Genomic DNA, 27,738 nt, shown 5'->3' with positions numbered 1-27,738 from the left:
GGGGTAGGGGTGGGGGTCAGAAGACCTCCCTCCCCCTCCCACTCAGCCTCGATTTAAAAATCGTGGAATAATTAAGCCCCTTCCAGGCCAGGATGAACTTTACCAATGACACCAAAGCCACGTAGCTTTCCAGCATCTCTCTTCCTCCTTCCTTTACTCTCCATTCCATTAGCTCCAAAGAGGCAGAGGGTGGTGGGTTAAGTTCTGAGAGGAACCTGGGTTCCACCTCGGTTTTGCCACTAATTTGTTCAATGTCCTTGGACAATAATAATAAGAAACTGTAACGTTCACCGAGGACGTAGGCCAACACTATCTTCTGTCTACTCCTGAAGACCCCTTGAGGGTGGGTACTAACAGCTCATTATTCCATGGGACCACAAAGGAAACTGAGGCTCCCGGCAGCTACAGACCGCGTCTATGGTCCTCCAGCTGCTGGCTACCTGGTGGGGAGCTGCGACCCCTTTCTCTGTCCACCAACCCCTTGCTCTTCACCACTGCACGCCACAGCTGCCTCTCCTCCCTCTGCCTGGGGCTCAGTTTCCTTTTCTGTAGAACGAGGAGTTGAATTTCTAGCTCTGCCAATCGGTGGTTCAGACCACATCCTCTGCCAGAGGTGTCCTCGCTATCTGGGGGTTGGGAAGGTGAGTGAGAGAAAGGAGTGGCCAGGTCTCCGCAGCCCTCAGATCCCTGGGACCTTGGGATGCCGCCGATCGCCCTACCTGCTGGGGAGGGCAGAGGTTGGATCTTCTTTCCAACCAGACTGCCTGCCCAGCTCAGGGCGCGGAGGCTAGCCGAGCGTGCCCGTCCCCTGGGGAACCGCAGAGCGCCCGCTGAGAACGTTGTTTCACGGAGGGAAAAGTGGAGAGCGTAGGGCGCCGGATGAGCGCAGTAGTTTGCCGGCTTTCCAGGGTTGGCTCCGGGGCGCCTGGGCTCAGGGCACGGACGCGGGCGAGGCCGAGGGACCTTCGAAGACCTCATCTCGGGGGGAGGCTGAGGCTTCGGATGCACAGCACTTATTTCTTTGCGCTGTGGGTTGCAAGGGACTCCTCCCACTGCTTCGGACTACAAGGTCTGGGCGAGGGGGTACCCCAGAGTCGAAATGGGGATCGCATCACTGCTTTTCCCTCCCTCAAGAATTTTCAGGCAACAAGTAGAGTCCTAAATTTCCTAGCCCCCCTCCCCTTCCTTTCACCCCACCCCCAGGCGAAACCTTTTTTCCCCCCTTAAAGTCAGAGAGTAAAGCGCTCTCACTCTCTCTAGGATTCAAAACCACAAAAGGTCACAATCAAGCCACCCTTTTCCAAATACCCCCAACAAACTGCAAAGAAGGATAAAAAAGAAATAATCTCAAGCTTTCCCGTTTAGAAGTGGAAATCCCTGGCTTTTCATAAATGGCTCGCTTTCCCTCACAGCGCTTGAGCGAGTCCTCCTGAAGAAAAAACGACTTCGAAGTATAAGTAAGAACGAAGGGTGTGAGACAGGGGTTTGGGGCGTCCTAGGGGGCAACTTGGCCTGAGAAGGCTTATCTCGAGAGGCCTTTCTCCATCAAAAAGACATAAAGCCCATGTCCTCTGCCCAGCGCTGGAGCCCTGCTCAGGTTTACAGATGCGGCGTGCGGGAGAGGAATGGGCGGCCCACAACGAGTGTGGGCAAGAAGGAGCTGGCCTCGAGAGCCTTTTCACTTTTTTTAAAAGAGAAAGAAAAAGCTTCTGAGCGCAAACTTCAAAAAGTCAGGCACCAAAGTCGTGCAGAAAGGTGTCCATCACTGCGAACGTGGTCCGGGTATCAAATGGGTAGCGCCTGTTCCCGACCTTTGCCCTCAAGGCTTCCTGCGCTTCCAGGACAAGCGACCTCCAGAGGAGGGTCCTGTACTTGGCGCGTAGGTGCCACACACGCTGCGGGGCCGCCCCCAGAACTCCTGGCTTTTACTTGGCGCAAATTAATTAAAACCAAAGCTCCTTGTGAGTAAAGCAAGGCTTTAAAAACGCCCAGCTTCTTTATAAAACTGCAACCACCTTGATTGTTGCTTCACATGGGCTTGGCTGAACATCTTCGGGCCCCATCCGCGGCCAGCCTCGTGTCAGAGGCCAAGCGGCACCCGGCCGCTTCGCGCCCGGCGCTCCTGGCAGTCCCAGGCTGCGCCGTCGCCGCAGCCTCCTGGGTGTTTCCACGCGCCCCTGAAGCGCACTCCAATCCAGGTTCCCAGATTCTAGAATTCCCGCACTCCAAGCCCGGTTCCCTAGGCTTCTAGCCTAGGGTCTGTTTTCCGATAGAAGCCGACTATTTTAGAAAAACCAACAAAACTAAACAAAACCTCAAACACCTGTTCTGGGGCGCGGGACCCCCAAAGAATGACCAGGTGGAGCCAGGAACCTGACTTGGCTGCGCCAGGCTCTGGGAGCTCCCAACGGTAAGAACCCTGCCTTGGGCCGCTTGTGGTTCTCCTCCGTCCCCTTAACCTGGCTTGTGCCTCTTGGGCAGTCACCACGCATCCAGAGTGGTACTCCCAACTGGAAGGAGCGGAGGCAGAGCTCAGCAGGAGCCGCTCCGGGAGCCAATCTCACCTCCAAGGACTTCGTATCCAAACCTTCCTCACTCCCTACCCACCACACTCGGCGCCAGGATTCTCCGACCGGAATCTGGGCATTTCCCTAAGGGTTTTCTTTCCTCCCAAACTAGTCGCCATTCTGTTTTCCCGGCGTCACCGTCGAAGAGTTAGATACTCCTCACTAGAAAGGGAGATGAAGTGTCGCTGGCACCGATTTCAGGTACGCGGAAACCGCCTTTCTCTGGGCGCAAACCTCACCATGTCGCCAGTCAATGGAATTACGCTCCGTTTATTAAATTGATGCAACCTCCAGGTCACCCATCTAAGCCTGAGTCTGGCCTCTGGAATCCACAAAAAGCCACCCCACTCCCCCGTGACTCTGAGATTATGACCACCAGTCCAGTCTGACGGCTCTTGAAGCAAGAGCCGGACTCGCCGGCGCAAAGCAAGGAATCCGCCTTTTTGAAGTCCAGGAAAGTTCTCTGCAGCTATTCCGAAGTTCCCGCCCTCGTGGAGCCCCCTGCCCCTCCCTCCAACCCGCCCTCCCCGACTAACAACCCCATCCCCACCCTCACCACACAGGGATGCAGGGGGGACATTCCCTGCTCACCTGGAGCGGCTCGCCAGTGCCGCGAGGCGCCCACACTCGCGAAGGCCGAGAAGGGGAGGTTGGGGGGGGGAGGCCTGTGTCCCACAAGCCAGCGGAGAGCGCGTGGCGGGTAGGCGAGGAGGGTGTCTCTGAGAGGGACGCTCCCTCTGGCCCGCCCCCCACCCCCACTGCGAGGACGCCCCCAAGGAGTCGCGCGCCCTGCCTGGATCCGCTAGGGCTGCTGTGTGAATGGAGCCGCCGAGACTCCTGACTCCTCCTCCTCCCCCGCCGCCGGCCCCTCTTATTTGAGCTTTGAGAAGCTGGGGGCAGCCAGGCAGCTGGGGTAAGGAGTTCAAGGCAGCGCCCACACCCGGGGGCTCTTGCAACTCGACCGCCTATCCGCTCCCCCCGTCCCTCCCTCCCTCCCACTCATTCACTCACCCACCCACCCAGAGCCCGGACGGCAGCCCAGGAGCCGGGGCCCCGCCGCCTCCTCGCCGCGATCCTGGACTTCCTCCTGCGGCAAGAGCCGGCGTCCACGTGTGCCCCGGAGCCGGCGTCTTCTCACACGCTCCGGCCCGCGCCTGGGTGCCTTCAGCAGCCCCAGCTGCCGGGGATCCGGGGTCCGGAAAGCATCTGGGCCAAGTTAGGCGAGGCGGAGTCGAGCGCCGAGCGTCTGCAAAGCCGGAGGGCCCGCGGAACGTCCGGGTTTGAGTCCCAGCAGATGGGCTCCGACGTGCGGGACCTGAACGCGCTGCTGCCGGCCGTACCCTCGCTGGGCGGCGGCGGCGGTTGCGCCCTGCCCGTGAGCGGCGCGGCGCAGTGGGCGCCGGTGCTGGACTTTGCGCCTCCGGGCGCCTCGGCTTACGGGTCCTTGGGCGGTCCTGCGCCGCCGCCGGCTCCGCCACCACCCCCACCGCCGCCGCCGCCTCACTCCTTCATCAAACAGGAGCCGAGCTGGGGAGGCGCGGAGCCGCACGAGGAGCAGTGCTTGAGCGCTTTCACCGTCCACTTCTCTGGCCAGTTTACCGGCACCGCTGGAGCCTGTCGCTACGGACCCTTCGGTCCTCCTCCGCCCAGCCAGGCGTCGTCCGGCCAGGCCAGGATGTTCCCCAACGCGCCCTACCTGCCCAGCTGCCTCGAGAGCCAGCCCGCTATTCGCAACCAGGGTAAGCGGGCAGGGGAGCGCCCCCTGCACGCGGAGCGGTGGCCGCTGGGCTGTGACCGAGCGCGGGCACTCCCCTGTCCTACCACTTCCCTGACCACAGCTCTTACCCGGTCGCCTCCCCAAGGACTGTGAGGGTAGAGGAAGCCGCAGCTGGGGGAGACAGGAGGCCCAGGGAGAGGAGGAAGTCCACGGCGTGGGTTCCCGACATCCTCCAGGGCGGGGAACCGGGGAACCGGACCCTTCGCATGAGCCGGGAGGTCATCTGGGGGCCCTTGGACCCCAGGAAATTACCAGACTATTCCCCGTGGGGATGGGAAGCGGGAACCGGTGCAATGCCTGACTCTGCCTCGGGAAGAGGTTTTGTCGCCTAAGGCACCACCAAACTGTCGGCAAGCATTGGCGTTTTAGGACCCTGGATTCGGAGTCGGACCAGCGCGTGGTGAGCAGCCCTTGCTGCGTCTGCCCGCCAAAAATGCCAGGAGCCCCTCTGGCCCTAATGGAGGCACCATAAGTACTTTGGAGCCCCAGGATGAGTAAATGAATGAGCTGGAGACAAAATAGTGGCTTTCCTAGATCCATGTCCCTGTTTGCGTTTGGCTCCAGTGTATAGTAGTGTAGAAGTGGATAGCTCCTGGGTGCCAGGTCAGGTGCGGCCACGCGGGCTCCAGGGCTGGAGGAGAACCCCGTTTATCCGATTCCAAACCCTGCGCGACAGGGTCCTACCACAGGCGATGAAATGAGGCCAGAGCGCCGGCTTCCTTCCAGCCCGCCTCAGGCGCCTCCTAGTCGTTGAACCCGGGTTGTAGCTGGAGAAAGATTTTTGCAAGACTTGAAAGTTAAAACAAAGAGAGGTTTATTTTCCGTTTTCAGTCCTCGTACAGCAAGGGACACAGCTGTAGGTTTCTCATCTTGAGCCGTCGCCCGCTTTTTCTCAGGGACCAAAGCAGAATCAATTACGCCGAACTTCTGCATTTTATTTTGTTTATTAGACATATGCGCTGTTGTGAACCTAAACCAATTCTGGTTGATTCGATGTTTTAGGAGATGCTTTAAAAACGCAGGAGCGGATGCTTTTCCTAGAGCAAAAATTCGCTCGGGCCTAGGACTAGTCTGTTTTTGGAATGCGTGGGTTGGGAGCAGAAGAGTGCATACTGTTTGCAGGAGGTGCTGGGGCGCCCAAGGAGCGCGGAAGAAGGGCGGTGTTTTTCCCGCTTTCCCGCGCAAGTTCTAAACGCATATCTTCTTTCGCGCGACCCCATTCACACCCAGCCGAGAGCACCTGGCCCGCCAGAAGCTCTGGCGAAACCGAAACCACCCTCTTCTCTTCGTTCGGGGAATCTGGGATTCATGTCCTGTGGAAAACCTCAAACCCACCCATGAGGTCCCTCCACTCTGAGTCTTTCGTGAAGGAAAACTAGTGTTTGGAACTCATGGAGTATTGGAACATCTCAGTGAGGATTGCAGACTCTTGTTCTCTGATCGTACCACATCTAATTAGCACGTTGGTGTAACCTTTGGTAAATCTCCAGGTCTCAGTTTCTCTTTCTTGTAAGAGAGCCAAGACGCCCAACCTGATGTCTGACTCTGGTTTGAAGTTCTATGCTACATAAGTCCGACTCCGCCCCCGCCCCCCAACCCGGGTTCTAAACACAGAAGGCAGCAGCCACCTAAACTTGGTTGGACCTAAAAGAGCAAGACTGGCAGGCAGGTGTATGAGGTGAGTGAGTCTCTGTTTGGTAGTGTGCTATTTGAAGACACCTTAGAAACCATTTAAGTACCCCGTGTGCAAAATACCATTATCATTTTGAGTCCATCTAGGTTCTGTAGGGTTTTTGGAACCAGGACTCTGTGGCTTTGGTTGGGTCCTTGTGTCCAAACTTCTACAGGGTCATCTGATGCCCAGATTTCCATCAACTCAAGTCTCAGGGTTGAGACTGTGGGCTTCCTAGCCAGCCAGCACTACACGTAAGGGGAAAAATCTTAATTCCTCTCTAGAGGATAGGCCTGAGATGTCAAACAGAAAAGGGGCTTGGGAACTGGGGACCATGACTAATAGGTAAAGGAGCCTCCCCCACCCCAACATTCTGGGAAATTGCTCAGTAGAGAGGCCACAGACCCAGGCCACAGCCTGTAAGCTGGTTCCTGTCTTTAGGCTTGGGTTTTCTCTTGTGATGAAAACATAAGGGGTCATGCTTGCCCAGTCTCTGTAAGTCACTTGGCAGCTGGGAGTTGGGGTGGGATGTCAGAAGCCACTCGTGGCTCAGCCCTGGCGTTGGCAACCAGATTGGGCCCTGAGATTTCAGATTTATTCTCTTGATTTCTGGGCTTCCTGCAGCTCCCCCAGGAATGTAGAGTCTTGGCGGGAGGCTTGAGTTGGGGAAAGCAAGGGCAAGAGTTCCTTCCCCACAGCCCATCAGCTGGCCAAGGTCAGTTCCAGGGGAGAGGAGTAAAGATTCTGGATCCCAGTCTCTAGGCAGGGCAACCTTCAATGGCTCAGGGGAGGAGACAATTGCTGGCACTCTTGCTTATCTCCCCACTCCAAGGTATCATACCTCAGTTGAGTTTTTTTTTAGTTTCTTAATTATACCTGTATTCTAATCTTGCTTATAAATACTCATTCAGTAAACACTTATTGAGCACTTATTCTGTGCCAGGCACTGGAGACTGAATGTTAAGAGAGAATGTCTTATCCTTTGCAAGAAGCTCACAGCCTGACACTGGAGTAAATCTAGACTCTAAGAGATAAGGTGTCCAGATCTCTCTGGCCGAAGCTGGACCCAAACCCAGACCATTCTAGGCTATTTCAACCTCCGTTTCTAGGGATCTTGGCCTCCATGTTGAGATGGATTTCTTCTTCCCTGCTGGACAGGCACCGAACCCACTGTAGCCTGGGTGTAACCCTTGGGGAATTTGTCAGGAGGGTGAGGACTTGCATTCCCAAACTTAAGTGCGAAGTTTCGGAAGGGAAGAGGAAGACTGCTTGAGAGTCTTGAGCGATTTCCCCAGACCCTCTGACGCTCAGAACCCTATCCCTGGAGGATACCTGGTTATCACTGGGCCACCTAGTGTCACAGGGGGACACCAGCACAGCCCTAGGGCCAAGGGCGCCCCCCTCGGGTCGCTTTGGAGAGGGTATTTCGTTGCTAGATAACCTTCCCGTATGCTGCCGCTGCCGCAGCTGCGGAGTCATCATTTTCAACCCTTGGGACCACCTTCCTGATTGAGCCTGCTGTCCCTCCACCCGTCAGCTTCCGCGGGCCATGCTGTTCCCAGACTCCTCCGCTGCGGCGGGCGGGGGAGAGAAGCGCAAAGCGTGTGTCGCTGCTCCACGCGGTCAAGGTTGCACTGCTTTGCCGGGCCGAGAGGAACCGTGGGAAAGGCGCTACCTTGGCCGCTCGAGCCTCTCCCTCTAAGGCCTGTAACAATACAAGGAATCTTTGAACACGCTGTCCCCTTTGGCCGGCAGCTGTCTCTCCTCCGGCCCCCGGCCCCCGCCTCCGCGCTCTCCGCGCTTGGCTCAGTGCAAGGCCCGGGACCACGCGCTCTAATCAGTCCCGCATCCGATAAGCTTCTAATTTAAAGGGCCCTCTCCCCTCCTCTATGAGGGCGCTTTCACCGATGTGCACCCCCTCTCCGGGGATGGGGGCCTTGGGAGCCTCGCGGGGCGCGGAGTTGAGGCAATCCACGCAGGAGCGGCCTCCCGAAACCCCTTGGCCCTCGCCGCGCACCTATGGTGGCGGGGGCCGCCTCCGGGGACAGCACGGTGCTCCGGCCACTGGCTCAGGAATGGAGAAGGGTCCGTCTAGAGACAACTTCTTTGTCGCTCCTGTTTCTCCTCTTTATTTAAAAAACATTTCTTTCAAAATTCGGCCTTTCCCCTGTAAGACTGGGCGCTCCGAGCCAAATTTCGCTTGTCAGCTGATTGGTAGGCCTCAAACAGCGCGGCCTCCGTTCCCAAAAGGAAGTGCCTGGAAGCGCCAGCGTGCTCACCCACTCCTGACAGCTAGCCGGCCGGGGGTTATCGTTGCCCACTTAGCAGGCCAGAAATAGAGGCCTCTGGGGTCATGCAAATTGCTAAAGCTGGTGGCTTCTTAAGTTGTCAACCTGTGGCGCCAACTGGTGCGAGAGACTTGTACAATTCGTTTATTAAGACCTGCTCCAACCTTCCCTACGGCTCTTTAACACACCACATTCCCGAAAGTGGACTGTAGAAGCTTGGTTATTGTTTTTGTTTTTTTTTGTGTGTGTGGAGGGGGGCGTTTAAAAGACGTGGGTTTTACCTTTCACTATTCAGTCTGTCTTTAGGGACGTTTGTTGTAGAGCCCTGATTATGCCTGGGGCAAGAGTTGGAGAATGAGGGTTGTTTGACTCACCCTACTCCCAAGAATTGAGGAGGGGGGGTGGTTGGAGGCTCAGCTCAGTGCAAGAGGCGGGGCCCAGCGAGGGCGGGGTGGGGGGACTGGGTTCAGCCCAGTGGCCCTGCAGGGAGCCGGTGTGAGCTTCTGGACTAATATTCCTCACTTGGCCAGGACCTCAGTTCAGAGACTACGGAGCCCTGCCTCCAGGAAAGGACCCCACCATTGGGTTCAGGACTCAGAACTGATCCTTATCTTAGCTGGAGGATGCTTTTCCCCCAGAGGCAGCTACGGTTTTGCAGAAGCCAGTGGGGTAAATGTTTCAAGTACTTTGGTGACAGTAATCACAGGAGACTACGTTTTTTCAACCACCAACACGTGTTTTTTTCCCCCTCACCTTCGGAAAGCTGGGGAAGAGTGCCGCGACATTGCCTTCGGTTTCTCGGCAGGGAAACTGAGGCATTGGACCCCGTGCGCACCATGTGTGGAAAGGGAGGTACACTGTCAGGCACACTCTGAAACAAAAAGGTTTCCCGGCCTGGGACGCGAGGAAGTCGGCCCCTACAGTGATGGTCACAGTCTGATCCGCAGGGCGCTAGCTGGGTCCGAGGAAGGACGGAGGAAGGCGCAGGGTCGAGGCCCGCGGGCCCAACTTGAAAGGCCCCCCTTTTTTTCCCCTCACCAGCTTTCCCGAGGGCTTTGGGTGTCAGTGGTGTCGGGTCGCGCAGCCTCAGACAGATAACGTTACTCAGTAATTACTCTCCCCCATTTAAAGCCCAGGCCGTTTAACTGGCCCCGAGTAATTAATGAAAGTTGGTGCGCGGGCCTCTGATTTACGGCTCCGAGTCAGCGCCGGGTCAGCCGAGCAGATCCATTGTGGTCGCCCGCCGCTGCCCCTGCGCGAGAACCGCGCTGTTTTGTTTTGGGGGGAGAACGACTTTCTCCGCCGAGCGGCTGAAAGTTTTCATACTGGCGAGGTTCGGTGCAGAAGCCGCGGACGTCGTGAAAGACAAGGGCGTAAATAAATTGGGAAACTATGGGGAGGTCTGGATTTTACTCGGGAAAGGGCGGGGAGCATGAGCCGAAGTCACACTGGGCCCGGCTTCCCTGGGGGCTGATGGGCGCGGGATCTGAATGCGGGGCTGGGTGCTCCTCGCCCGGTTTCTGGTTCCCAGGGTCCCTGACTCCCCGCTGACGCTGTTTCTCTCTCGGCCTCGTCCGCAGGATACAGCACGGTAACCTTCGACGGGACGCCCAGCTACGGTCACACGCCCTCGCACCACGCGGCCCAGTTCCCTAACCACTCTTTCAAGCACGAGGACCCCATGGGCCAGCAGGGCTCGCTGGGTAAGCCGGGGTGGGGGTGGGGGCTTCTCCCCTTCTTCCATGCCACCCCTGCCTCCCCAGGAATTTCCAACCCACAGCAAATTGGGGAAGGGAGAAGAGGACAGCTAGAAGAATTTTAGAAATAGCCTAATCTCAAAAGAAAAGATTGTTTTCCCCCACTCCAAGTCTGTTAGCCCCACTCCGCCGAGACTGCGAATGTCCAGAGGGTCTTTTCCGTGTTCTGTGCGGTGACTGCTTAAAATAAGGTAAAGGGGGAAGCTTAGCTCGCTGTGATCTGGACACCCGTCTCTCGGCACGGCCCGGGCATCCAGGCCCCCGTGCGCCCTGCACAGCCTGGGGGCCCAGCCCCCGCCCGCGGCCCCGCACCCCCAGCCCTCTGCGCGCGCTCACCCGGCCCTCCTGGCTCTCTGCAGGGGAGCCGCAGTACTCCGTGCCGCCCCCAGTCTACGGCTGCCACACGCCCACCGACAGCTGCACAGGCAGTCAGGCCCTGCTGCTGAGGACGCCCTACAGCAGGTAGGAAGGCGCTCCGCACCGGGTCTGGGTCCCCGCGATCCCGGAGGGGGCGCTTGAGCTGGCGGGCCCTGGAGTGTCCGCCGCCGGGCGGCCCCGCCTGCGAGTCCTGGAGGCCACAGGCGCCTCGAACCCACTGGGCTCCCTGAAGCAAATTAAAGCCCATCTCTTGGCTCCTATCTGAAAGACGTAGGTTCCCCCGGTCTCCTGGTGGTCCTACTTTGAATATCAATGAGGGCGGTTACCGTTTGGAGCCGAAGAGCAGAACTTTGAGGATTTTATTTTTATTTTTTGGGAAGGGCTCTTTGCTAGGAGCACTTCAGCCTCCTCGGGATCAAAGATTAAACCCGGGGTCCACTCCCACCCACTCAGCGAGTTTGTCTCCCTTTTCCAGCCCCCTCCTCGCGCGCTGGACACACTCGCCAGCCTTCTCTGGGACCATTTCGAGGGCGCGTACACTCGAGCCACCACCTTCTCCCCACCCCAGTCCCCCAGAGGCTCGGGTGCGGCAGCGCCCCGCAGCCCCGGACGGGGTGCGGGATTGCAGGCCGGAGGCTGCGGTGTCTCCGGGGAGACAGCTCCAGTCCGCGCCCGCCCTTCTTCCTGATCCCGGGAGGCGGAAAACCAGCTTCTTCTCCCTCCAAGCTCTTTTCCTGTCCTTCGTGCCTCCTCGGCGCTTGCTCCACCCTCCACCTTCTCTTCCCCCAAATTTATTCTTCAACTTTGGGTGAACTTGGCCGGCATCCCGCGTCGCCGATAGGGTTGCCTAGTAACTACACCCGCCGGAGCCGGGAGGGAAGTGGCCGCTCGCGGCCTTTTGAGGCCGGGGATTGGGCGCGCATTACCTCATTTTCCACCCCCTACCCCCGACCCGGTGCTGCGGGGATCCTGATACCGACTGCCCCAGACTCATCTCCATCTTCCCTCCCCTCGTTTGGAAGACCCGGGGCTGACGTCAAGGGAAGGAGGTAGTGAGGTAATGAAGGAAGGAAAAGCGCCTGCCCTGGGAGATTGGTGGAAGGAATGGCCGCGCCTGGGGGCCCTCCAGTCCCACAGGTGGAGGAGGGGAAGGGGGTCTTCGTTTCCGAGCTCGCAGCGGCTCATCCCAACCCCAGCGCCCCGGAGTATTTAGGAAACCGAGCCTAGGACACTGGTCTGATTCTCCCATCCTGGAGAGGGACAGGGTCCAGCCCACCTACTTCTCTAGGCCTAGAGTACACAGACTTCGGAAACCTTTCCTTTTGACTGGGGAAATCCGGCATATCTAATCTGATCTTGGATTCAAGATCACGTTTGTTATTTATTTTTTTTTTCTTTCTTTACGCCCGACCTTCACTAGATTTTTTTTTTTTTTTTAAGAGAGAGAGAGCAGAAAAAAATAAAGCATGCAGTTTGCCCAGGTTCAGGAAGATTTCCTGGAGAAGGGCATGGCAACCCACTCCACTATTCTTGCCTGGAGAATCCCATGGACAGAGGAGTCTTGTGGGTTACAGTCCTTCGGGTAGCAAAGAGTCAGGACACTACTGAGCTACTAACACTTGCCCAGGCACAGATTGAATGATCACACCTTCTCATCTTCCTGTCTCCCTCCCTAGCTGGTAGAACCCAGTTCTGTTCTTGTACAGCAGGCTCAGGGATCTGCTCCGGGCAGACATCTCTGCACTTCCCCTTGGTGGTTCAGCTCACTGGAATGGGTACAGAATCTGAAATCTCTGTTGTAAAGCACCTCCCCAACCAAAACTGAGATGGTGGGATCATTGCCATCTTTTTTAAGGAGCTGCTTCTGCCTGTTTCCAGATTGGCATTGCTCTTACTCTAGCCTTGGGGTGGGACAGGCTTTGAAATGGTTCCTGGTGGGATGACCTTGGCCCAGTCCTTCCTCCTTGGCTCCTGGTTGATGCCTCACCCCATGCAGAGAGGAAGACCTTGATGCTGGAATGGGTGCTGTTTAAATGGGCTGGGATACCTCCTTGGAGGTTGGGGACTGGGGAGCTTTGGAGTCTGATTCAGTAGTGACACAGCTACACACATTTCTTACTCCCCCCTCTTCCAAGGCTAAGTCCACCATGTGGGTCTCTAAGAAGGGACTGAACAGCCTAGAAAGGAGTCAGGGATAAAGTGATCACAACCTCTGGCTTAACAGCAGTTCTCCAGACTGAGTCCCTGTGGTGGATTTTGACTTTCCGCTGAATTTGTGGTTGCTATGAAAGTAGGAAAAGTCACTTGGATTGCCTTTTATACATAAAAAATTTCACATTTTCTAATCCATCTTCTAACTGGCTGCTGTATAAAGCACTTTTGTCAGGTTCATCTTTCAGTTATTTGCTTATTCCTTTCTTCTTTCTACATAATTGGAACTTCTTTGCTCACTTTTGTATAAATGTCATAAAAATACCATTTTCTCTTGTTATAGAAAAACTTCTAAGTAATAACATCTCCTGAAAAAAACAATTTGTGACCCCTGTAGGAAAAGTTTGCTCCCTTGAAGTTGGTGCTGCCTGAGTCTTTGAAACTCCATCCACCCTAAATTCACAATATTTCTAATCACCTTTCAAAAATCAGATACTTCCCCTGCAGTAATGATGGATGTACAGGTGTAGGGATGTTTTAGGATATGTGCATCCACTTTACTACTGTTGTGTCATTTCTTTCTTTCCTACTTCTAAAAAAGTTTGAAAGGTTATTTAAATGCTTTTGTGAATACAGGTTTTGAAAAACATAGGAAATGCAACTAAACTTTAATCACTTAGATATTCAGTGGTTCTACTGGTCCCTGGCTCTGTTCCCTTTTCTGTCTAACATTGGGACCTTCTGGGAAAGGCTTGCTTGTATTTTTTGAATTTGTATTTTGTTTGCCTTGTTGCACTTGCTAAGGCAGCCTGCCAGGACTCTTTGCCCTGCCCTTCCAAAGCTGCTTCTGTCTCCCCAGTCTTGGATTTAGTCTGGGGTTAGTGTATTTGGTATATACACTGACATTAAAGAAGCACTACACAATGTGAATTTGCTTTGAGAAAATTTTCAAAATTCTCTATTTGGAGAGAACTGTAAAGTGACTCCTCTTTTTCAGGTAACAGATCTGAGGAGGTATGGCTGTATACAGATGTGATGAATAGTGTATAAAAAATGACCCCAGTCTACTTACGGGAAGTGTTAAGAGATCATTTTCTCTGTCTTTCTCTGCCCCCCTCACCCCACATATTGAGGGTGGGCAGAGTTTATTCTGAAGGTCATTAAGGATTCTGGAGCCAGATTTCAACCCTTCTGGAGCCCAGCGATCATAGCTGGGTGAAAGCGCAAGCCCCGATACATCATTGCTAGGCTTTATTGCATATTTTATGCTGTGGCATACTGTGCTACTTGCTCCACTCAAGTGACTCATTTTAATTCTTCTGATTACCTTTGAGGTTGGTACTCCCATCCCCACTCTGCTAAAGAAGAGATAGATTCAGAGACTCAGAGTAACTTGCCCAAGTTACCTAGCAATGAGAATCAGAACTAGGATTTGATTCTCAGTCTCTCTTGTCTTTAAAGCCCACAGGGATTCCAGGTCACTCACTGTCCTCCACCTGAAATATTCCTCTTATATAGCACCTTTGCTAATAATTGCTTACATAAGCTTACTACCTCCTGAAACCATTCTAAGCACTTAATCTTACATTTAATCTGTAATTAAATGTAAGACTTACATTTAATCTGAAACTCTTTGAGAGTTTCAGTAGGTTATCACCCCCATTTTGCAGGGGAGTAAACTGAGGCCCTTGGAGGTGAATTTGCTTGGTAAGACACAGTATGGGACAAAACAGGTGTGAGGCTCTGCATCCATCCTCTCTCCGGCACCTGGCTGCCTGTCCTGATGCTTAAGGGCCCTTTCCTTTCCAAAGGTGCTGTCCGCCCTAGGTCTTGCTTGAGGAAGGTCTTTATTCTGTGAAAGAAACCCCATTATCCTTTCGTTTTATCCATAGTTTTCAATCAAAATCGCTCTGTGGATCAGAGGCAGTATTTTCATCAGTCAGTACTGTAAGAGCTAACTTGAGCTTTCACTCCAAAAAGTCTTTAACTTACAAAGCCTCCGTCTTTCAAATTCCAGACTCCTCTAGCTTTGCCTTTACCAGTAGTGAGAACTAGTGAAGTTCAGTTCAGGCTCCTAAAGAAACACACTGAAATGGCAGAGACCTTTCTCTTCACCCATCCAGACCCAGGGGGAGCAACAGCTTCCAGGGCCTCCCTGATTTTTGCTTGCCCAGAGCAAGGTCTCAGGGAAGGTGGGACCTCCATGCTCCTCTGAGGGGAAGAAGTAGTGAAGTCCAACCCCGCTAAGCACAGTTTTCTCCTGATGGTGACCTACAACAGGCAGCTAGCAGGGCTTTCCCTACTCATGTCCCTTGAATCCTCTTCCACAAGTCCCCTCTCTCCTGCTGCTTGCTGAGCCCCTTAAAGCCAGAAGTCCTTGACCATGCCCATTTCATGGGTTGATTCTCACAGCTACTTTGAAAAGGAGTTCTGGGCCTGCAAAATATTCCCACATGCACTAATATTTTTAGACATTATAGTTTCCTTTTCATTTTGTTCTTCTACTAGGTTTGTGTATCCATTTTTAGTAACTGTCCTGCCAATTTAAACGAGAATGCTTATTTCCTTTGGCCCCTTGTCAGGTAAAACTTCAAATGCAGAAGCAGTAGTTGCTGATTTGAATACTTTTGATTGAATGGTGACGATTCACCAGAGATGAAGTTGACAGTGGAGTCTGTTACCATACGGATTATCTTTCATGTGAGAGAAGCTTCTAGCAGCTTATAGAGCTTCTGGGGATCTAGTCAGTGGGAAGTACATGATCTGCCATTTAGGTTGGCCTTCAGCGTAGAATTAAATCAGAGAAGAGCTCTCACCTGAAGAAATAATAATAATGTCTCTTTTTGCATGTTCGTCTACAAATACTTGATATGCTGTACAAGCTTCACTTAAGACAATACTTGTTTCCCATATAGGTAGACATGAAGGCAGAAAGTTTGAAATGGTTTCCAGGGTGGTGGGCAGTGTTATCAAAGAAAGGTTTGATTTGAACTTGTCTCCAGGGAGCGGGAAAAACCTAGTTTCAAATATTCCTGCAACTTTTGTGCTGATCAAGTGTTTATGAATAGAAGTTAAAGCCCCGGTGGGTTTTTCTTTGGTTCACTGGTGAGCTAGAGAGAAATGACAATACCAAGAGATTGACTGTAAAATGATTATTCACCATGGCCTGCTGGGCAGAAATTATTGAACAGGCCGCCTCCATGGCGCCTCGGAGGGAAGAACGCAGGAAAAGGTCTGTGTGGAAATTTGGCTGCAGCCTCTGTGCATGGGCCTTGGTTATCAGGTAGAAGTGTGGGGCAAAGCTATTACAGAAAACTCTGGGAACTTGAATTCTGAGCACAGATGCCACTTACATATGCCTTTTTCTTATTGGGAGTTTTTTTTCACCCCGGGAAACACTTTTCTTCCACCAAGATGCTTGTTTGCCAGCTGATAACCATCTGGCAGGGGGCTTCCTGGGTGGCTTAGTGGTAAAGAACCTGCCTGCAGTACAGGAGACGTGAGTTAGATCCCTGGATCAGGAAGATCCCCTGGAAAAGGAAATGACAACCCCCTCCAGTACTCTTGCCTGGGAAATCCCATGGACAGAGGAGTCTGGTGGGCTACAGCCCGAGGGGTCACCAAGAGTCGGACACGACTCAGTGACTAGACAACAACCACCGTCTGGCAGAGGCAACTCAGGTTGTGATCAGTCTTCGGCAGCCCCATTCCAGTGGCAAAAAGAATGTTTCTACCCTCATTCTTCTGAATATACTTAAACACACTTAAAGATGAACATGTACTTGAATTACACATGCATTTGAAGAGTGAGGGAGTTCTGGTCCAGATAATAGCAGAGAGCTTTTCTCTTCCTTTCTTTTTGTGCAGAGGTCGAGAACTCAGTAATCCTGCAGTCCAGGCCAAAACAAACTCTATATGATCTACTACTGACTTCCTTTTAAGTTCCCCTTTTTGCTAGGACTGACTTCCTTTTATTTTACTCCAACTTGCATTAATCCCAGTTATAGAAGTTTCTTTCCTCTCTCCCTTGCTTCCAACTTCAAACATTTCTTACATAGGAAACCAGTGACTTTTTTTTTTAAATTTCAAGATCTACTTGAAAGAAAATATAAAAGACACCATGACCATATATTTTGGAATATATTTTGGCAGCTGGCAATTTCAGCGTTCCTTTCCGAGCAGACAGAGTTAGATGGGGAGCTGAAATGCCTACGTGACCGTTGTGGTTGCTGTGAGCCAAACCACCTGCTTATCTGATCTCCTCTGGGAATGAGGTGGCCGACACCTACAGTGGTTATTTAGTAATTAGATGCTTTGTTTGCCAGGGGTCATATATTCCCTAACTGGTGCTGCCTCTTTCTGTGGGGGGTTTTCATGATGAGAGCTGGGTGTTGACCGATCGCCTGAAGAGATCAGAGCTTGGGCCTGGTATTTTTAGCTCAGATTCACATTTTGTCCTCTCCCAGCAGCAGCTATTGTCATTACTGTCATTGACTTCCAGTTGGAAGATGGTGCCAACCAAGCTGCCTGGCTGAGCCACTGAGGAGCCCCAGCCAGCAGAAGGCAGGATGTGGTTAAAATCGTGCTCTGATTCTATGACCAGCCTCAGGAAATCTTTTTTGTTTTTTGGTTTTTGCTTGGGAATTTTCTGAAAGCCCTTCTCCTTTGGCTCTTTTCACCTTCTCTCCTCTTAAGAGGATTTGCAGGCTGAACTATCAGGACTACTGAAATCCAGGAGTGGGGGTCCTCTTGGGACCCTGGCATACTATTCTCTTTCACCTCCAGACTCTTGTCTGTACTATTATCATATTGTTTTTTCTGTTGTTTAAATAGCAGTGAGAGAACAAGGCTCAGAGTTCAAATAATGCCAAGAAGCCATTAAAGGGGCGGGGCAGAGTAGAGGTGGGGGCATCAGGCAGGTCAGCACTAGGCAAGTCTCTGAGCCTCAGTTCTCCTCTGATAAATGATGACCATAAGGCAGTCATAAGTATGTCTGCCTCACAGAGTTGTGATGAATATTGGTGATGTGTGAGTGTACTGTATGAAATCTGATGGATTAGAAAAAGTGAAATATGTTATCTGTGTAGTCTTAAAAGAGTTATTGTTAGAGCTTCATAATATCCCTGTAAATTTAGACAGATTGAGATTAAAATTCCCATTTAACAGATGAGAAAACTGAGGTGCAGAGATTTGAACTGATTTGCTCAAGGTCCTAAAACTTACAGAGGAACCCTGTTCAGTAGAAACATAATGCAAGTCATCTACTTAATTTGAAGTTTACCAGTAGCCACATTTAAAAAATTAGAAACAGAAAAATTTAAAAACATTCTATTTAACTCCGAAAGCCCAACTCTTACTTAAGCATGTGGCACTCTCCATATTTCAGGTTCTAAACAGCATGTCTCACTAGTGGCTACCTATTAAGCAGTGCAGTAAAGAGGATTTTCAAGCCCCCACTAGGAAGATACATATATAAGGCGTAGATTTTGTATTTAAGAAGGTTTGCTTTCTGGGGGCCAAGAAAATGTACTTAAAAACTTACTTTCTCTTTAGGAATCTGTTGGGCTTATTCTTTAAGTCTGTGAGAAAATTCCAGAATCATAAAGTTAGATGTTTGGGACTCATTGACCCATATGTGTAAACTCCTGTCACTCATCTTGCTTCTCAGACCTCTTGAAAATTACAATGTTGTTAGTCTTATGCAAGGATGAAATAATTTCAGAAAGATCTCAATCCCAGTAGGACCTAGGAAAATTGTCAACCGGGGCTGAGTGATTTTAGTTGGTGAACAATTTTTAAAAAATCAGTGACAAAAACAGAGAGCTGCCTGGGGAATACAATGCCTGTTGGCTGAGATTAATGGCAAGATTAATAAATGGATTGCTTGATGAAAAGGCACAGGAGAACAAAAACCAGTAGAGATTGTGGAGGAGGCTGCTTATTAATGAACTGTCAGCCCAAAGAAAGTTCAAGAAACTCTCCTGTGTTAAATGCAGCAGGCTGGCACTTCTAATAAAAATTGGGGTCCTTCAGGAATTAATTACACTGGCCTTACAGCAAGAATTCGTGGAATTGCTAAATGTAGTGGCACAGACCAGCACCGACTGCGGCTGCGAACAGAGAAGCTGCTGGAGAAACTAATCTTTTTTTTTTTTTTTTCATTGATATGTAGTATATTGTAGTAGCATAATAGCCAGTTGGACACGGGGATGAATGATGGGGTCCAGATAGGCACTGACTAATGAAACTACACATACTTGGAGTTTGAAGTCACTTCACATTTCATATGTAAAATTCCCTCCTGGAATCTGACTTCCTCCTTATTCTGTGTGCCCGCCACTAAGGAGTTCCAAATAATTTTCCGAGTCATTCTATGAGAGGCAGATGGACTCTACCGTGATTTATCAAGCGATGTTGAGAGAGAGCACAGGGTTCATTTATTCCAAGGGATACATGCTGTTACTTCCCTCACCCCTCCACAGGTTCCCAGTTTGGCTGGCCTGACAAAACCTTCTCTTAATTAAACTTTGGTGTTGCCTCTGCCCGATGGATGAAGCAGCCCAAAGGAATGTGGTGACAAGGTGGAGATTGTCCAGAATTTGCGATCTGGTATCACATACATTAGATACTGAAAGCTTCTTACCTTCTTTCCCTTCTGCCATGAAGGTGGAATGGAAATGGTCTGTAATGTGTTTAGACCAAAGGTTCCCAGACAAAACCATTCATCTCTTGGGCCTCAAATTTCATAATTAACCATTTTACTTCAGGACTAAATGTATCCCTAATAGAACTTGGCTATGTAGGAGATTTCTGGTGAAATTTTGGTATATTAGTTTTCTAGAAAGGAGATAAATATGAAATTAATGAATTAGTAAAAATAAAAGCATGTAATAAAGATGTTGAGTTGTACCATGCAGGATACTTTTGAGAAGAGTGTTATTTTAGGAAATAAATGTGACAGCTCTTCTATAATGCATTTAAAGAAGTATTTTAAGACATATGCAATAGACATGGTTTTAAAAGTTGTATGTGAAAAATAAAAGAATAATTTTTGGTTGGTTTATATGGTGATACAGTTTTCCTTTGGGATCTTAATGTAAGTGATCAGCCATTGTTTTCCCTTATATAATAAAGGTCTGGGTTGGGGCCTTTGAAAAAAACTCCCTTTGACTTATACCATGACCATAAAATTTATAGAGAATGATTCCTTGAGTTGTATCTAGAGTTTATCATCCTCTTTCTTCTGCTTGTCACATCCTTGAGTATTAGACCATCCATCACCCATCACTCTTTGACTTTTCAGGCCCTCATAATCCACATGATACTTATCCTTTTGATTAAAACAAGTTAATGGCCTTTTCACGAATAATTAATCTGCTGTCTTTCTACTTTCAGCTCCAGGCTTTTAACTTTAATGTTGAGCTATCCAGCCTGTGTTGCCTTTCAAAGTTTCACTCCCTTTAGCCTCTTCCCTTCAGAGGTTTAATACCTCTTTAGAAACTTCAGTGTTTGCTCTACTAAGGTTTTTTAAAGGCTTCCAAATTGTTCTCACATCCTTTCTGCTGTGTGTGAATTGAATGAGATGTGGAGATCAGTGGGATGAAATGAAAATCATTTTAGACTCATGTATTCTGTCCATTCTGGAAAATGTGGAGGCTTTCACTGTAAAGAAAAGTTAAAAGTCTGTTGCTTTTTGGAAAAAAAAATTGCACACATATATGTTGTATACTATGAATTTCTAACTCTGGACGTTTTTCTGACAGTGACAATTTATACCAGATGACCTCCCAACTTGAATGCATGACCTGGAATCAGATGAACTTAGGAGCCACATTGAAGGGGTAAGTTCTCTACTCCATTTCCTTTCAACAGTAACTTACACCTGTTTGAACCATTTTCAAGGTCCTTATTCCATAGGAAGAGAGCACAGTTGTAGAATAGGCGTGGCTCTCTACAGAATTAAGATGCTTGCCTCCTTCTCCCAGTTGGTCAGTTTTGTTCAGTATTAAATTTTTAGGAATATAGTTAGGGGATGTCTTTGTCTAGAATGAGGGGTTGAGAATACTGGGAAAACTCCATATGGCCTTTCCTTATTAAATGTTTTAGAGTTCCTTAAAGTTGTGTCCATTCAACCTTGTTTAATATTTATGTTTTGCCTGTGATATCACCAAAGATAATCATTATATCATCTTCCCTAGAAATGCTTTGAGTTTACAAAGTCCAAGATCTAAACTTGTATCTGAAGGTGATTTGGACCATCCAAAGTCAGATGTGGTCACACCTTGTTGCCTCAAGAGGCTTTTATCACATTTGATACACAACCAGAATACAGAGAACACAGCAGTCAAACATAGGTAGGGGCAATGCTTTGCACCTGGAAATGAAAAAAGCAAGGTGGAACTTGCTTTAAACAGTAAGAGAAGTCACTTTTAGGTTTGAATCTGAGTGGATAGGCCGTCGGACATGACAGTCACAAAGCCCCTGTGGTGTAACAGATACTCATCTGGGTCCCCTCATCTTATCTTCCCGATGGCATTATGGTGCCTCCTAGGCACTGTTATCCTGTTTTTCAAAGAAGTTCGTCAAGCTCAGAAATTTAAGTAATTTCCCAAGCTCACATCATGCTATGTGTGCGATAGAGCTGAGATTCCAAGTCCATTTCTGATTCCAAAGCAAAGGCTCTTTCCAGTCTCCTTGTGGGGCCTTCTACTGCCCACCCCCACCATCAGCCCAGTGGGACCAGGGACACAGTTCAGCACTCTTGACTAGACAGCTGGCACCTCATCTCTGTGTATTTAGTGGCTTCTCATTGGATTGCGGGATCTGGGCTTGCTAGAGCCGTGCATGCTCCAGTCCCCATTCCCACCTCTTCTTCTTTTCTAGAGTTGCTGCTGGGAGCTCCAGCTCAGTGAAATGGACAGAAGGGCAGAGCAAGTGAGTGGACAATGCGATGATGGCAAAGCAAACGATGTAGGCCTTGTTGACTGGCAGCTGGGTGATGTAGGAGTTAGGACTGACGATGGGTAATCAGGGCAGCAGTTGGTGCACAGGGATGGGAAGAAGTGATCCTTTTTTTTTTTTCCTCTATCTCTCTGCCTCCTCTTATTTACTGTAGATATGTATGTGGGTAAAAATGGAGGTGGTGACATTTCTCATCAGCATACTCCTGGAAGACAACTTAAGAAATGATGCCTTAGGAACCCTGCTCATTTCCTGGCAAATGTTTCAAAAAAATATTTAATTTGTGGTATTACACATATTCTTGTTACATCTGTCAAATCTTTCAGCCATACTTAATTTGCCTTTTCTCTATTTACCTTTAAATCTCTCAGGGAGAACTTAACTTTTACCCCAAATCTATGGTCAGACTTTCTGCAAAGACTTTTTAGAGTTCCTAAACATCTGTGTTTTCCCCAGCCTTACAACCTACACCCTGAGACATTTTTGTAACTGTTTCTTTTGATTTTGTTTTCTCTGCTTAAACACCAGAACCAGCCTCCCTCTTCTGGCCCTTCTTTCTTTTGTTGGTTCTGTGCTGTTTTTTGGATCATCCTTTGGTGATCAGCAAAGGTGTTTTTCATCTTCTAAAACTATTAGAGCCTTCTTTCCACACCCAGCCCGCAATTTGTCAACTATTTTAACCAGATCTCCGCTTCCTTTCTCTAGACCAGAAGTATAGAAGCCTGCTGTTGATTGGGAATTTTTCTCTCCCCACTTCCATCCAAGGGTTGATGACAATTTCAGCATTGTATCTTTCTAGCTACTTGAAACTTATGTTATCTTTCCTGGTCCCAGCCTTTCTTTCTGAATCCCTTACTTTTCTTCTCTCAGAATTCAGTAACTCTCCCCAAACTACATGCCAAGAATAGATAGAACATGATTGTGAAGTGAGGAGTATGTTTCAGTTTTTTTAAAATTTCTTCATGATGGAATATAGGCTTTGTTTGTTTACTTAATTAAAAGAATTATGTATAAGGAATCTTGGCATATATTTTAATCTGGGTCTTTCCATTGGTGAGATAACCTTGGTATCTTTTAAAATCTTCAGGCACATGGTATTAGTCACTTGCTAGGGAGTCAGAGGAGAAGGCAATGGCACCCCACTCCAGTACTCTTGCCTGGAAAATCCATGGACAGAGGAGCCTGGTAGGCTGCAGTCCATGGGGTCGCTAAGAGTCGGGCACGACTGAGCGACTTCACTTTGACTTTTCACCTTGATGCATTGGAGAAGGAAATGGTAACCCACTCCAGTATTCTTGCCTGGAGAATCCCGGGGACGGGGGAGCCTGGTGGGCTGCCATCTATGGGGTCGCACAGAGTCAGACACGACTGAAGCGACTTAGCAGCAGCAGCAGCAGCAGCAGCAGCAGGGAGTCAGAAGCTATAAATATGAAGTGCAAAGTGAGAATAAATTTGTTTTGTTCAATCCTGTATAAGAAACAAAAACTAGAAGAGTTTTCATTGATCTGGTGTTTACATTTTGAAAAAGGATTCTTGAAATTAAAATGTGCTTCTTGAATACTTTATTCAGAGAGCTGTGTAAAAAGCATCAAGTGACTCCAATAGATAGTCTTATAAGAGTACTGTAACTCTCTGGAGAACAAAAAGTTACAATTGTCTAGTTTATCTTCTCTCACGTTGGGTTTTTGATCTCTTTGGCACATACTGTAAGTCAGCTAAATGTTTGCTTCTGTGTGGGAATTGAATATTTATCTAAAGATGGATGTGAACCTTATTGGGCCAGGTGTGAAGGGCTTTATGTACTTTTGTTTTCACGACAATCCTGTAGTCAAACACATCTTTCAGATGAGGGCCTGAGAGGTTACGCTACCTAAGCAAGTTCACTTAGCAAGTAAGTGTGAGAGCCGTGTTGGAACCCACTTCTGTCTGACTGCAGGATCTGGGCTCTAGATTAGAGTTTCTTAAACTTTTTAGACTGTGACCACAGTTAAAAATACCTTTACACTGAGACCGAATGTACACAACACACACATACACACACATTTTCACTAAAAAATATTACATGCTTTACTTACTGATGTTTTCTGCTTTATTGCATATCATCTTAAAAAATGCTGGTTGTGATTTTACAACTTGCTAATGTATCATGACCCACAATTTGCCTCTCTTTTAGCTCTTAAAATAGCAACTCCTTAGCTCTTTCCTTCAAGCCCATGAACAGCTGAGAACTGGATACAATTGAAACTAATATCACAGTAGAAAGTGGTTTTCCCCAGAGGGTACATAATCTGAGTAGGTGTCTTTATTCTCTGTACCAGATTTGTTTTCCTTTGTCATGGTATGAAAAGGCTTTTCATGGAAAATTTGGGAAAAGAACCTCTGCGAAGAAAGACAAAGAGAACTAACTGTATTTTTGCATTAATCCATAACTAGTGTCTGGACACTATCTGAAATCAGTGGTGTGAAAAGTCATGGTAACAGCATAGATCTGTAACAGGGAAACTGGAGGTCTGAGTCATGTTTTTTGGGGGAAAAGGATGTAATTTCTAAATCACTCATAAAAAAGAAGCATTATCACGTTTTTATTAAAAGATCGTGTACCCGAGACTAATACCCACTAAATATTTGTTCACATTTTCTTTCTTTGAAAATCATACTTTTTAAAAAAGAATAAGCTTGTTTCCTTGTGTCCTAGGCAAGTCCACAGAGACATCTTTCATTAGATGTTGGGAAGCAGTGTTATACTGGGTGGGGATAGAGTTTTAGGGAGAGTGAGGGCAAGATAAGAAGAAAATATGAAACATGGGCGAGGAGGGACTTCCCTGATCACTCAGCCAGTAAAAAATCTGCCTGCAGTGTGGGAGACACAGGAGATGTGAGTTGGACCCCTGGGTTGGGAAGATTCCCCTGGAGGAGGAAATAGCAACCACTCCAGTATTCTTGCCTGAAAAATCCCATGGACAGAGGAGCCTGGCAGGCTACAGTTGATGAGGTCGCGAAGAATCGGACACGACTGAACGACTAAGCACCCACACAAGGGGGAGGAAAGAATCTTGCCACTGATTTACTCCTCTCTCTCCTTCTCCCTTTACTCATTTTCATCTCTGCATGATAAGAATCAGAGCTGCTTTTATGACGTCAAGTGGGAGAATGTTGTATTTCAGTTTAAGTCAAAGGGAAGATACCTTATGAAGCTACTTTGCTAACTCTGACCACTTTCCTTACCTACAAACAATGAGATTAAATTTTCTAAGTGGGTCATTGGGAGAAAAAATCGCAGGGAAATCTTTCTCAGCACTAGTCCGCTTTTCTGAATAATTCTGTGGGTGGCACCTTGCATTGTTGTCCGCTTTGTGTTTCTTTAGAAGCATTTTTTGTGTGTTCCTAATGCCTGCTCATTTCCCAACGCTGCTCCCAAGCCCAGCTCCTCTGTCAGCCTCTGTTTTGTCTCTTCTGAAGAAAATATCCTGCAAAATGGAGAAACACATCAACCTTGACCGTGGTCCAAGTTGTTAAAACAAGGAAGAAGTTATTCTCTGGGGACTTGGGTAGGGGGAGTGGGAAATTGAACACAATAGAAATGTGAAAGGAGTGCTGAGCAAAATGAATGACCCCCTTTGCTGGTCCAAGAAGTTCAGACTGTTGGGAACACACAGTATTTGACCTGTGGATGCTTGAAAGGAAAAACGAAAGGTCTCAGGATGAGTGATGTATGGTGAAAACAAAGCTGCGTGTTTGGGTAGGGCCAAGGCTGTCGAATCTGGAGAAAATCCCCACTAGACATGGTCTCATCCCTGAGAACCTCTGCCAGAAGAGATAGCTGTCTTCTCTGGCTGGGAGTTCCAACACACAGCTCAGCACCTTCCCTCTCCAGCCCGTGAACAGAAGGTATCCATCCAAGAGATTTACTTCTCGAAAATGGATAGCTTGCTTTTCAGGGGCTCCTGGAGCTTGTGATGCAAACACAAAGGTGGAGAGAAGCAGCTCTGGGAATATCAGCATTCCTGAGGGTACTCCTCCACCTCCACTCCCAGGATAAAGCTGTTAATTTCTTCTTTTATACAGTTACACTTACTCATTTCAACTGTGCTGGACTTGGCTAGAGTCCGTTAGCTGGACTTCCCAGAACAAAGCAGGGGACTCTCTGGGTTTGCAGGATAGAGACGAGGACTGACTTAGTCCTGTCTCTCCTGTTCCTTTCAGCGTGGACTGGTGCAGTGGTTTCTTTGTCTTCACTTCACTTCCCTGCTGCTGCTTTCCTTCCTCTAGCTTTTCATCTTTTCCCCCTTTTCTCTTTGGGCATATATTCAATTCATGTATAAATTTATAGAACAGAAAATCCAATTTTATAGGAAAGGAGATTAACACTTCCAGCAGCAGCCCCGATGAAACTACTGTTAATATTATGTCGCATACCCATCAGACCTTTTCCCATTTGTGTCCTTTTCTTTTTTTATTAACAAATGATTGGCTTCAACTTAGATCTGATTCAGCAAAGGTAGTTCTGTAGGCCATTGCAGGGTTCTGTGTTTTTTTGAAAATATTCTCAACCTCTTAAAAATACTTTGCTTTAAGAAATATTTTGGGCTTTATAGACTTAGCGCCTCCATACTGTGTTTCTAACTGTTCTGTTTTAAAGCAGGGAATGAGTTTTATCTCATAAACAGAAGGATAGATAACAGACCTGTTCAGGTCAGGAGAAGAAAGAACTACTGAGCGGAAATCATACCAAAGGAAGGTGGTGATGAAGGGGGCCCAGCTGGGAATGATGAGCATGGTGGACTCGGTGCAGAAAGGGGTTAATGAGGGTCCCAGTCTGTTGATAAAGGTGTGTGTTGGAGTTTGAGAAGGTATATAAGGTATATAAGGGAGAAGGCAATGGCACCCCACTCCAGTAATCTTGCCTGGAAAATCCCATGGACAGAGGAGCCTGGTGGGCTGCAGTCCATGGGGTTGCTAAGAGTCGGACATGACTGAGCAACTTCACTTTCACTTTTCGCTTTGATGCATTGGAGAAGGAAATGGCAACCCACTCCAGTGTTCTTGCCTGGAGAGTCCCAGGGACGGGGGAGCCTGTAAGGCTGCCATCTCTGGGGTTACACAGAGTCGGACACGACTGAAGCGACTGAGCAGCAGCAGCAAGGTATATAAGGTGAATGGAGGCTCTCTTTCATGACCTCAAGGAGTCTTTTAGACCTCTCATGTCTATGGTTCCATCATGGGCCTTTTTGAAACCCTCTGCTTTACCATTTATTCTCCTTGTCATCAACCGCCATGCCCCATCATAATCTCTAACTAGAAAAACATCAGTATAGAAGCTGCACTCATAAAATGTCATCCAAGAAAAATAAATAAATAAATAAATAAATAAATAAAATGTCATCCAAATAAATGCACCTCTGGAATGAGGGGCTGCTGCCTATTTTAGTAGGGTTTTTTCCTGTTGAAAGTGAACACGTTCATTCATTCCAGTTTCATTTCTAACTCGTCACTTTAAAAGCAAAGCTACAGATGTAGTGTTCTTAAGGCTAAGATAGTAACTTTATCAAAATGGAAACAGCTTGTCCCCCCCTGGATTATAAAAGTAGCACAGGCTTATTATATAATGAAAAATTCAGACAGTACCAAAACATTATAAAGGAAAAAAGAAAAGTCGTGTGTTATCTCACCACACAGAGATAACTAGTGTTTAAACATATTGGGGTATATTTGTATCTGCAAAGAAAATATTCTGGAAACATTTACTGAACTATTAACTATAGTTGCCTCTGAAAAGATTAGAGGGAAAGGGCAGAAGCCTGATAGAGATGAGTTTAAGAGATCCCTGGTGGCTCAGCAGGTGAAGAATCCCCTGAAATGCTGGAGATGTGAGTTTGATCCCTGGGTTGAGAAGATTCCCTGGAGAAGGAAATGGCAATGTTCTCCAGTAATCTTGCCTGGGAAATCCCATGGACAGAGGAGCCTGGTGGACTACTGTCCATGGGGTCGCAAAGAGGTGAACAAGATGTGCTGGAGACGTTGTATTAAAATAATACTTCCCTGGAGTTTTGCGGCAAAAGGAAGCTAAGAAGTGGGGTTCTAGCTCAGTAGGGAGAGAGGGTCAGGAAAAGTTGGATTTTTAAAAATTGCTTTGATTTATTTATATTTAGATGGAAGCACTTGCCTGTTTGCTATTGAGACGTGATCA

General features: G+C 48.7%; 1 protein-coding gene and 1 long non-coding RNA gene across 6 annotated transcripts in view; one reads left to right on the top strand and one right to left on the bottom strand.

Annotated features, from left to right (window-relative positions):
* Positions 1–3,415, bottom strand: part of LOC138420958 (uncharacterized) — a 49,910-nt gene extending 46,495 nt beyond the window's left edge. The window contains exon 1 of one of the 2 annotated variants that reach the window (XR_011249371.1): positions 3,159–3,415. This is a non-coding gene — a long non-coding RNA (uncharacterized lncRNA). The remainder of the gene's footprint in view (positions 1–3,158) is intronic. The other variant, XR_011249372.1, reaches the window with a different exon arrangement.
* The window catches only part of WT1 (WT1 transcription factor), a 49,915-nt gene continuing 25,305 nt past the window's right edge, over positions 3,129–27,738 (top strand). For 2 of the 4 annotated variants that reach the window (XM_069554680.1, XM_069554679.1), the window contains exons 1-4: positions 3,252–4,306; positions 9,885–10,007; positions 10,421–10,523; positions 20,354–20,431. In XM_069554680.1, the coding sequence (XP_069410781.1) occupies positions 3,862–4,306; positions 9,885–10,007; positions 10,421–10,523; positions 20,354–20,431 (749 nt within the window). In that variant the 5' untranslated portion in view covers positions 3,252–3,861. Of the gene's footprint in view, positions 4,307–9,884; positions 10,008–10,420; positions 10,524–20,353; positions 20,432–21,473; positions 21,525–27,738 lie in introns of all 4 variants that reach the window. The other 2 variants (XM_069554677.1, XM_069554678.1) reach the window with 2 other exon arrangements.

This window comes from Ovis canadensis, chromosome 15 (genome assembly GCF_042477335.2).
Source record: "Ovis canadensis isolate MfBH-ARS-UI-01 breed Bighorn chromosome 15, ARS-UI_OviCan_v2, whole genome shotgun sequence".
NCBI classification, from domain to species: Eukaryota; Metazoa; Chordata; class Mammalia; order Artiodactyla; family Bovidae; genus Ovis; species Ovis canadensis.
Note: the sequence above shows the minus strand (reverse complement) of the source record. Positions and strands in the feature narration are given on the sequence as shown.